Source organism: Anneissia japonica, unplaced genomic scaffold (assembly GCF_011630105.1).
Source record: "Anneissia japonica isolate Jap-2015-1 unplaced genomic scaffold, ASM1163010v1 scaffold288096_len198612_cov187, whole genome shotgun sequence".
NCBI lineage: Eukaryota > Metazoa > Echinodermata > Crinoidea > Comatulida > Comatulidae > Anneissia > Anneissia japonica.
The window spans coordinates 60,635-72,444 of NW_022701639.1; the positions used below are offsets into that span (position 1 = coordinate 60,635).

Consider the following 11,810-nt stretch of genomic DNA (forward strand, 5'->3'; position numbering starts at 1 on the left):
AGAGGGATTATAAACAGGGGCAACATTGTCACCATGGAAAAGCTGGATAAACCACATCACTGAATGGACAAAAATGGATGCTGTGGAAGTTGAAAGTGCAAACCGAAAACAGACAAAAATGGATGGAAATTGTGAAAGTTGTACATTAAATGCACCCACGACCCAGCGGCTAGCCAACAGGAACTGTTATTAACTGACGATGATGATGAGGATGATGATGATGATGATGATGATGACGACGATGGTGATGACATTTTCAGTGGATATTAAGGAACTTTGACTACTTGAGGAACACAAACAGGCCCTTTGTCTCAAAAAATCTTAATCATATCGATTGGTTTTCGTCATCACTATCCATATTTTTCTAGTATTTTTTGTTTTGGCCTTTTTGAGTTCGTTCTGTCGAGTTTTGGCCAGAGCCTACACAAACTACCCTGAGCCTAATAACAGAAACTATGTCCATATATAAACAACATTATCAATAATTAATAATTATGTCATTATTTTAGGTAATACCATATTACCGATTCATGTTTGCATATTTATCGTTATTTACATATTAATTGAATTTCTGAAGCGTTAAAGATTTAAATATTAAATGCTGTCCTTAATGCTGATATACAAATTGCATTCGACGTATGTGTAAATACTGCCATTGCCATTATACACAAACACTTGCATAAAACAGCCCTACTATCACACCCCTGCAACTATAGTTAAATCATTTTAAGGTCCAGTGGTAAAAACAAATAATGCGTAGGCTAAACAATATCTCACTCTCGTGATCACACTCTTGTCGGTGTCATCTCAACTGTCTGGCATTGCACAAAGTTTTTTCCTTCACAATATTATTATTTATTAGCTGACAACTATTGAATTAATTTCTTATGTTAAAATAGTTTTTAATTGAGGAGAAACCTTTTAATTTAGTTTGTTTCATATCTGAACCCTGATTTTGATTTAAGAGGTAGTCTTTAATTGTGTAGAATAAGATAAAAGATAAAAGTTTATCCAGGGTAACAGAAACATAGTCCTCATTTTGGAGGTTGTCTTTATTTATAGTGAGATTATTTTTATAGTATTCGATATTCTCTACTATAGAAAACTACAAGTAGCAACAGTTTTGTTGTAAGATTGCATAAAATACAAAACTCCGAGTAACAATCTTTTAAACTGAATGGAGATCCTGCTCCGAAAAAATAAGCTGTTTGATTTGATTGCATCAAAAACATTACTTCCGTAGCAAAAATTTTCTTTTTTAAAAAAGTTTTCGTATTATGTACTAGCGTGGCTCCTTCAATAATTGTTGTCATAATTAAGGGCTCACATGCTCCTATTTCGGTTGTGAATCTTCCAGAGTTTCAATTTTAATTGGCTAATATTGCAGCCATACAACGTATAATTATTGATACAATTTCGCAAGTGCACCTCTAGTTGCGTTATACATCTGCAAGGATAGTCGACGATTTACGAGAGAGCCAGATGGAAGATTTTATCTTATCTTAAACTATTAACTAATCACTCCATACAAAGACATGTAGGCCTATAAACTTACATTTGGTGACTAGAACTGTTTAACACTGCATGTACTCTCTCCATTGTTAGATGTTCAACAAGAATTGATCAAATAATTTAATTTATACGGTTAAAGAACTATATTATATAAAAATTGTAAGTGGTTTCATTGTGCAAAATTTTACCGCTGTTATTTCGGCTAAGTACAACTACTACTGTGGTAGAATTCTTTCACATCATGACATGTACAGCGGCGTAACAAGGTATGTGGACCTTGGCTGAGGATTCAGCTAATACACTGGTGGCTGTACTGTAAAACCAGTGTGGAACATTTAAACACAAAGCTCCACGCAATGTTGTCCAGTTTTTGGTGACACGTTTAAAAATTTAAAGCTAAACGTGTTTAGGCCAGGTCTAGTTTGTTTAGGTTTCTGACGTGTTAAGCATTAAATGTGGTAGAACTATTTGACATCATGATGTCAAATACCTAAGCACATTTAATGCTAAACACGTTAAGATCATAAGCACATTAAGTTATGTCTAAGCACGCTTAGCTTTTAAACGTGTCACCAAAAACTGGACAACATTGATTGGAGCTTCGTGTTTAAATGCTCCACGCTGTTTTTACAGTGTGGGACCAAGTAGAGCTCTCATTTTTAAGTGCGCATTTTGATGTGTGTTTTTTAACACGCTGCTCATTAAAAGGCCCGGCTCAGCCGATTTTAGGCAAGAAAATAATGCTGATGGGCCCAAGTCCAATATTCGGCCACTGAACATGTACTTTTATTCATTCATAATTTTGAGTCTCCTGTTTTAAATTCGTAAATAACTTCATCCTCGTTATGACTGGCCAATCCCTGTGTGTACGGGACGTTAGCCTCCTGTCTACAGACCAGCCGCCACACTATAAACACAAGTACTATAGAGACTATTTTCAGGGAAGCACATAGGCCCAGATAAACGAGGAAGAATTTGTGATTGTCGTACTCAATGCAGGCACCCTTTTCACCACAGTTATCCTCCCATAGTATGCATGCCGTGTCGATCACTGCCCCAAAATAAGTTGGCGATGGAATATATGCTATAGGAAAACAAGTAAAAAATATATCGGTAATTAAATCGAGATGGACTTATCTGAAAAACGAAAAACTTCTATTTTAACGGTTATTTAAGTATTTGATAATATATTTTAATACTATATATTTTATAATTTTAAACAGTTGCTAAGTAATATAAATAAATTTTGAATCTCAGAATGACGAATGTTATATTTTTAGTTGCCCTGTTCGTTTTCTTTATATTATTTAAGTTAATTTCCGGTACTATTAAAGATAATTATCAACCTTTTAACAACTTATGTGTAAAAACTGATTTTAAATTATTGAATTTTCAACATGGATACTGTACTGAAAAGATAGTACGTCGCGTATTCTTGTACAGATGGAAGTGGAACTGTGAATTATTGGTTACCATGGTCTTTTTTCATGATCGTAAGTTCCAAATATACATAATTAGATAAGGAAAAGCTTAAATATTGCCTATGTTCACTTACCTAATAATCGAACCAAGAGAAATTGAACCCCTAGCGCAAATGGTCTATCGCTGTCGTTAACCGATCGTAACGTCATCATAACTAGAGGTATTTGCCCCATAGTGATGACTATCACCAAGGAGATAAGTAAGAACATGAAAGGGATCAACAAATGACATTCGTTGCTACATTTGCCAGGGTACGTGTGCCCGTCTCCGGACTCACCACTTTCTTGCAGATACTTCGTGACGCAATTGCACATGGTGAAATTCTACGAGGGATGTTAAGAAACACGAGAATGTAATAAACATGTTAGAGTAAAAATAAGTTGAGAATGATTAATATTACAATCTTAATGATACTTATAATAAACGCGTTACAGTACTGTTGTATGGAATGTGCATGATGACAAGTTTGGTGTAGTGTATGATGATTTTTGGAGAGAAGGGAGCGAGAAGAGACAATGGAGGGAGTGTATGATGATGTTATATAAAGTCGGTAATGTGATTGTCGTGATGGAATAGACAATAACTGGATTTGCGTCAGGAGAATCAAGTTCAGTATAGGTGTGATTTTGACCAACCTGACATGAACATGTACTGAATACACATACGTGTGAAAACACGTTTGCGAAAAAAAAAATCGCAAGTTGTTCAGGTGGGACTCGAACCCACGATCTCCAGATAAATAAAGTTGTTTAAAATAATGAATGATGGTGTTGATGATGACGATGCAAAGCAGGAGAAAGATGATTGTGCTGACGATGATGATGATGATGATGATAATGATATTGATGATGATGCCCGTGATGATGATATTGATGATGATGGTGATGATGAGTGATGATGATGAGTGACGATGATATTGATGATGATGGAGATGATCATGGCGATGATGATATCGATGATGATGATAACGATGATGATAATGATTGTGAATATTAGAAAAATACTATGAGAAGGATAATGAGAGAACAACAGTGATGTTTACACTATATAACTATGTAAATTGTTGGTGGTAATAGTAATAATGATGAAAAGATTGTGCGTATGAATTAAACGATAATAAATATGACAATGACGATACACAAAATAGTTAAAATTTGGCATTTGTCTAATAAATGATTAGATAAAATGCATTTGCAATGTTTGAATTGGATGATGAGTGACGATGATGTTGATGATCATGGAGATGATCATGGCGATGATGATATCGATGATGATGATAACGATGATGATAATGATTGTGAATATTAGCAAAATACTATGAGAAGCATAATGAGAGAACAACAGTGATGTTTACACTATATAACTATGTAAATTGTTGGTAGGTAATAGTAATAATGATGAAAAAGATTGTGCGTATGAATAAAACGATAATAAATATGTCGATGACGATACATAAAATACCGTAGTTAAAATTTGGCATTTGTCTAATAAATGATTAGATAAAATGCATTTGCAATGTTTGAATTTAAAATCTATTATTAATGAACACAATTTTCTCACACTTGCGAAGTTGTCTTCATTTTCTCCAGAGCCAAAAGAAATGCCATGACAGCCAGCGTGACACGGACTGAAATAGGTGATACCGATGGAAGATGCGCAGACTGGTTGAAAATGCGACGAAGAACAGTCACATGCCGAATTGCAAGAGTCCAATAGGTCGAAGTCATCAACTTCCTCATTAGATTCTAATGATTCTCCACTTAAATATACAAGAAATTTAAAAAAAAAAAAGATGAATGTAAAATAAATGTGGATCACATATTGAAGACGTGAAATTTTCTAAATCGCTTTTCAAACTTTCAAGACGGTTGCCCTAATAAATTCCCTTTCACCATTTTACCAGTCAAAATTTCGATTTGTCTGTGAAACATTTAACGATCTATGGAAATATTTTTGGCGATGAATTCAATCGAATAATCGTGATCGTTAAGATATTATTTTTCTATAGAACACTTTCCGTTGGGTCATCTTTGAACATCATCAGGGGCGTTTTGGTATTATTAGGCCTACCAACATTATCCCCTGCCCCATACACCTCAACAAGCACCTTTGTAGGCCTATTCTAATCATTCACACTCAGTTTTGTTACGTGCCTACAGTAGTTCATTTCAATAAGCTTCCATCGAAGTCATGTTAAGGTTCGTAATAGGCTTATACTATGTAGGATATTCGTTCGATTGTTTGATGCGATCATTATTTGGGTATATCGATGTAGCCTACCGCTCGTGAAATTTAGTGGTAATGTAGTCTGTTTGTATATTCTACCTTTTATGCAAAAACATTGAAATGTATCTAAATACTATAATAATACTTTTTCTTTTCCCTTGACTTGGGAGAGCTCCATGAGCTCATGTTGCGGGTTTGGCACTATGCAAATTGACATTATTATGATTATTATACAATAATAAATATAATACTTAGAGGCCTACCTGTAATGATAAGGATATGTTATTCCTGCTAACTCTACTGAGTCACATCCCCCTAAAAGAAAAGTTCCTGCTAATATAGTAAAACCAATCACGATTATAACGAAGCAGAATTTGGACATCCCTCGAAGTCCCAACTTGAACCTGCGAATCATATAAGCACCAAACACTGTACCAATTGCAGCGGCGGGAATCAAAGAAGCTGAAAAGAAACGTAAAATTTAAAAAAAAATTATATTGATTGTAAAACTGTTTAATCGATAATAAACCAATCACAACTTGATGTAAACTTACTGCGAGCTTTCGTCGAAGTTATCAAGTTTTGTCATTAATGCCATATTTTTATTCGTCAGGCAGTAAGCAGGCCCGTAGCCAGGGGGGGGGGGGTTTATGGTTCGGGCGAACCCCCATTTTCTGGCGAACCCCCCTTGTTTTCTAGCGAACCCCCTCGAATCTTTGAATGAGTCCCACTCGGACGGAATGTCTGTTTTTAACTTACCCAGCATTAAATAAAAATTTAGCACCTAATTCATTATTTGGTCACCCGTTTTTAAATTGTAGCCTGCGATACAAGCCTACATTCATAGAATATCTCAGCTTCAGAAGTTCGGAGATTTAAATTGAACGCGCAAGTCCGGCAAACCATGACTTTACGATAGCTCACATAAGGATGGCAAACATCGATAAAAACTTTCACTGGCCTTTGGCTGAATGCTTGTAAGAAATGTACCAACCGGTAACGAAACCGGTCTCCGTCTACCGAGAGTAAATGGCGCTACCAAACGAAGATAAAGTTTTGCGACTTAATCCACCAAATGCAGCTAAAGTTTTGCGACTTAATTATTGTGGATTGTGTGGTTAGTAAATTCCATAGCCATACTGTCCATAGCGCACACCAAACTATTTGCTGATGGAGCATTGTTTGGAAATTGACTCTACTTTTTTCCATCCCAAACAACATATTATTAATAAATCAACATCTCAGTCATCATAGCGAGTCACAAAATTAGGAAGTTTGTTTTCAACAGCAGACACACACAACAGAACGGAGTGCGTCAAAATCTAAAAAATACGTACTGGCATTTTGTAATACACATTCCCTTGTTGTACAGTATGACATGTTTCATTAACATAACATACACTGAGGATCGCCAACGAATTGGGTGGGTATTCAAACTTTTACGATAAGGGGACCTATTTCGATTAAAATGTTAAAGTGATTATATAAGAATTAGATGAGTCACTGTCAATAAAACAATTCGCGGAAGAGGAGTATTCAAAATATCGGTACTGTTAATATGGGACTAATCAGATGACTGACGCCGTTCTCCATCGACAATTGATTTTGTGTGCATTATTTATCTACAATTCTTATCTACAGTATATACACTAGAAAATATTTACACTCACAATTTTTTAAAAAAAAGGTTACCAACAACAACATCTAAATAGCTGTGGGAAAAACAAATTATCAGCCTGCTGCTCTCTGCCTGAATAGTGATCGTAACCGAACAATAATGATGCAGCAACACGCTTGGTCAACTTGTAAAAATTTAGAGCCTTCTGCTGTTTGCCCATAAAACAAATTTTGGAGTGTTATACAGTACAATTTCAAAACAATGTCATCGTAAAGAAACAACTATAGTATTGAAAACAAACAACTTGAAACAAAATCGGTGTACGGATTTAAATAAATATTTAAAATAGATTTTAATGGTCAACTTGTTGTCAAATTTTACGACCAATTTTTGCATACATTTGTGAGGGACGATGTGTAATAGACATGCAAAACAAACATTAGCGGTTAGCTGTATAATATCTTTGAATATCATTTTAGACTGATTCATTCATATGCTTGGTCATCTTGTAATCATTTAGAATTCAACAGTTTTTAATAATAGGGTCCGTATCTCTACACTTCTAGACGTAGTATCAAATTATAGTTGCCATAGCCCCGGTTTCATACACACTCGCTTAAGTAAATTTCAAAGGAAACTGTTTTCCCAATTTTTCTTATTGTAAACACTCCTATGCAATACTGTAGTCCCCTGGTATAAAATTGACAGATCAGTTAGACACTCTGAAAAGATCGATTACGCCCTTTTATATAATAAGGCCATAGGCATAATGTGTGTGAAGTACTGACTTTGTTAATATCGAATGGGTGAAATTGCGCACAAACTTCAAACTCTTGGCCTAACATACAATGCCAGAGGAAAGAATATCACGTTTTAGTCACCAAAAAGGATTTTCCACGGACGCACATTTATCTATATAAAAACAAGATTAATATTGTAGAAATTGTATTTCTAAATATTCATATATAATTCATATTTCATTTAGTAGACAATAAATATTCAGTAAGATACTAAAAACGATTATTAATTCTGAAATGTGCATCAAATCTCAGCTATGATTAATCAGTATGTATTAGGTTAAAGTCTTAAAACAATAATTTCGAATTAGGCCTAGTAAACAAATAATTGTAATTAAAGTTTAGGTTCCCATGATGTCAGATGACGTATTCAATATGATGCTATATTTTGGAATCTGACTTAATTTAACGATGGCCCTGTCAGTTGTAGTAATGACAATACTTGTGATTTTTTAGCCATGTAGTAAAAATAGTACAAGATGAGAGTCAAGAAGAAGTTCAGCTTCTACTTTATTTTGTAACAGGCAACTCTGTTTTTTTATATAGGCCTACAGGAAGATTCATTATTTTAAGTTAATACAAGACAAAACTTCTTAAACGTTTTATATATTATAATAATAAGTACATAATTCTTTGTAAATTACTTTGTAGGCCTATAAATAGCTTGTTTTGTTTGTGCGATGTGGTTTTTTTTTTGTCTTTCCGTGTGATTAAAACATGCCAATTATCAGAAAATATTTTCCAATTTTATTATATTACCACCTTTTATTACATAGATCTTTTTCAAAACATAACTGCTTCAGTTTGCTGGTCAGGTTGCGGCTAGGGGGCCGCCAAGGACCACACCTGTCTCTTATACACATCTAGATGTGTATAAGAGACAGGAATAAAGTAATGATTATAATTGATTATGACTGTTTTAACTGTCTGTACGTTGGTAACCACTGTGTTAGGCGCAATTGTTATCCCAGGTTGTTGAGGCTGATACTGTATACCGTAGTATTGCGGGGGTAGGCTTGTTGTCTGATGTTGGGTGGCCATCCTTTTAACTAATAAACAATGAATAACATGATACATGTACTATCTAACATTCAATAATAATAATAGAAATATAATAATAATAACAGCAACAACAAAAACAAAAACCATAATAATAATAATAGCAATAATAATAATAATAATAATTACTATTATTATTATTATTAATATAAATATAATAATAATGATAATAATAATAATAATAATAATAATAATAATAATAATTATTATTATTATTATTATTATTATTATCCTTCTTATTATTATTATTATTATGGTAATAATACTCATCATCGAACTCCTCTTCTGGTTTGTTCATATGCTCTGTGGGTACATTATTATTGGAGAAGCTGAGCTAATAATAATAATAATAATAATAATTATTATTATTATTATTATTATTATTATTATTATTATTATTATTATTATTGTTATTATTATTATTATTATTATATATTAAATGATAATAATCACAACAAACCTTTAAATGATGAACTGTTAAAGCTCATCTGCACCCTGCCTTCTGCATCTTGTTTCAACCTCGACTCATCATCGAACTCCTCTTCTGGTTTGTTCATGCTCTGTGGGTACATTATTATTGGAGAAGCTGAGCTAAATACGCATATTGAGCAGACGAGAAAGCCTAGCCACCACGCCCCTACCCACCGTTCATCGTCAGGCGACACTTGGACGTCGTCCATGTCTACACGTCCAACATCTACGTAGATCTTTAAGAAAAGACTACCAAAAACATAGCCCAGTGCTGGACCGGCTGCTCCCATGCAGTACAGGACACCTGTAAAATAATATTATATAATAATAATATTATATTATATTCGAAACTTTCGGTGGACTACTTTCTTTAACGTTAATGGATAACGCCATTGTGTTTGAGAAACCGTATTTCCAAGAATTTACATTCTTAACGTAACATAGAAAAAGTTTTATAAAGTTTCCAAAATGGTTGAAATTACCGAGATGAATGTTGGGTAATAAGGATCATGTTAACGTCCAAAAGTCCCTATATATAATTACTCAAGAATAGGGTTCATAGAAACAGACCATTGCATAACCAGGAACTTAAGCATAAGCCTAAACAAAATAGATTTCTAGACTTAGTAAAAGCCTTGAATCAAGTAAGTATTTTATCACACCAATTATATTTAGGCCTATTAGGCCTATCACTACATTCTCAGTCTTTCCATAAAAGTACTAATCGATTTCCTTTGAATTTCCAAAAGTAGGAATTCCACCAATTAGGAAAAAAAGGTTGCACTCTATATATTGATGTATAGGCCTATTATTATATCATAGGCCTATTATTATATTATATTGTATATAGGATACATCGTAAGAGAATTACTATAACACTTGCAATAACAGTGAGACTTAAAATCACTGGCTGTGACGCTTTTCAATTATTGCTTCTATAGCTTATTGCCTACAACAACCATGTATAGCCAATAGAGATTAATTCCATATTTCCCCATCAATCAAAACATGATAATGATAACAGCAACTAGCATTATGTCACCTCCTCAGCATGCATGCCTTATCCCTAATTAAGAGGCGTGTGGTGTGGGGGTGGGGAAGGTAAAATTGTATCTGAATCTGATTACATTCCTACTGGATTTTCTATTGTATTTCATGCTGTAAGTAAATACTTTTTATGAGGCCAATTTATATTCAATACAAAAGATAGTATCATTAATATTGTTATCATTATCGTTATTGTTACTGTAATACTGTACTGTATTTGTCAATCAGTGTCAGTCGGTATTGGAAGGGCTGATGGGGGAGCAAAGGTGCTATTGTTATTGTTGTTGATGTTGTTGCCGTTGGAGAAGGTGGCTCCGGATACTCCATGAACAATTCTTACGCCTTGGTCTAATTTTTACTAATTACAACCGTAGGCCTACTCCATTGTTAAATTGTGTTTGTTTTTCAATATTTTATGATCAATAAAATAATTATTTTAAAAATTATGATATGGCTGTGATAGACTGATCGGTGTTATAGGATGATGATAGGTACATAAAATAAAAAAGAAAATAAACAGACAAATCAAACTCACTGATAAATATGGATCCTTCACTCCGTCTGGCGAAATCATCAATATATATGGTTCCTAATGTTAATACACTTGTGGACCCTACACCAATTAGAAACTCGGCTAAAATAAAGACTGCAACAGTGCCCTGGTGCTGTATTTCTTTGTCCTCGCATGTTATATTATTATCAGAAGAAATGCATATATCAACGTTTTGCATTTCTTTATCAATTATGTACGGCGGCACATAGATTGGTCCCAGAAAATGCGGAATTGTGTATACTGCAGCGCCTAGGGCCATTATATAAGAGCTGAAAGTTATCCATTTCGGCTTGTTGGCGGTCGGCCTGCCTCCAATGTAGCTCGTGAATATAACGGCCGACAAGCAACCGATATCGTAAACGCTGATGATAAAGCCGATGAGGTAAGTCGGCAAGTCATAACGTTTCTGAATAGTAGTGACGACACTACCTATGTAACCGACGGCTAAAGTACCTTGGAAAACGGAGAGAATAGCAAGGAAGAGTACAAACTTGCGAATTGTTGCGAAACATTGCATAAAACTTGGACGACAAGAGCCACATCCGCAGCGCCCTTGATGCATTCTATTCACATCAAACTCATTGTCATTGTATTCCATCGATACAGGCCTACTATCGATATTGCCTTTTTCCGGTCGAGTTATTATTTCATTGTTGTTTGAGTTATTCCACTCTATTGACCCGTTTGCCAAGTGACTTTCCTCTTCCATTACTAATAGTCAATATTATTTTAAACACCGCAGAATAAACTAACAATAGACCTGTCTTGTTATATTCTAATATTTTACTGCAATCATAAATTTTCCGTGCTAAAATATCAAGTGTAGCGGGCGAGTGATGAGAACGAAGTCCAAACCGAGAGCAAACAAAGACAATAAAAATAAATTATTTACCAAAGGGATATCGGTATCTACTGATTATCTTTGACAATTAGTACTAAAAATACAAACACTAAAGAAATTATTTATGTGAACTTGACACAAACATATTGGGCAACGTTATCTCGCGTGCGCAAATAATCAAATAGACCTATTACTAAAAATGTC

The 11,810-nt window shown here is 34.2% G+C and overlaps 1 protein-coding gene across 1 annotated transcript; it reads right to left on the minus strand.

Annotated features, from left to right (window-relative positions):
- Positions 1-1,031: 1,031 nt before the first annotated feature.
- LOC117103654 (solute carrier organic anion transporter family member 5A1-like) lies at positions 1,032-11,590 on the minus strand. Its single transcript, XM_033244246.1, has 6 exons — positions 10,748-11,590; positions 9,155-9,469; positions 5,484-5,682; positions 4,555-4,753; positions 3,068-3,317; positions 1,032-2,596 (listed from the first exon to the last, which is right to left on the minus strand). The coding sequence occupies exons 1-6, from the start codon at positions 11,472-11,474 to the stop codon at positions 2,307-2,309; spliced, it is 1,980 nt and encodes a 659-aa protein (XP_033100137.1). The 5' UTR covers positions 11,475-11,590; the 3' UTR covers positions 1,032-2,306.
- Between the last annotated feature and the right edge of the window lie 220 nt (positions 11,591-11,810).

Excerpts from the sequence above, each read along its gene's own strand:
- LOC117103654 (XM_033244246.1), bottom strand. The coding sequence starts at position 11,474 with ATGGAAGAGGAAAGTCACTTGGCAAACGGGTCAATAGAGTGGAATAAC. Across the intron at positions 9,470-10,747 it reads TGAAGGATCCATATTTATCA|GTGTCCTGTACTGCATGGGA; the intron begins GTGAGTTTGATT and ends ATTATTTTACAG. Across the intron at positions 3,318-4,554 it reads ATGAAGACAACTTCGCAAGT|AATTTCACCATGTGCAATTG; the intron begins GTGAGAAAATTG and ends CATCCCTCGTAG.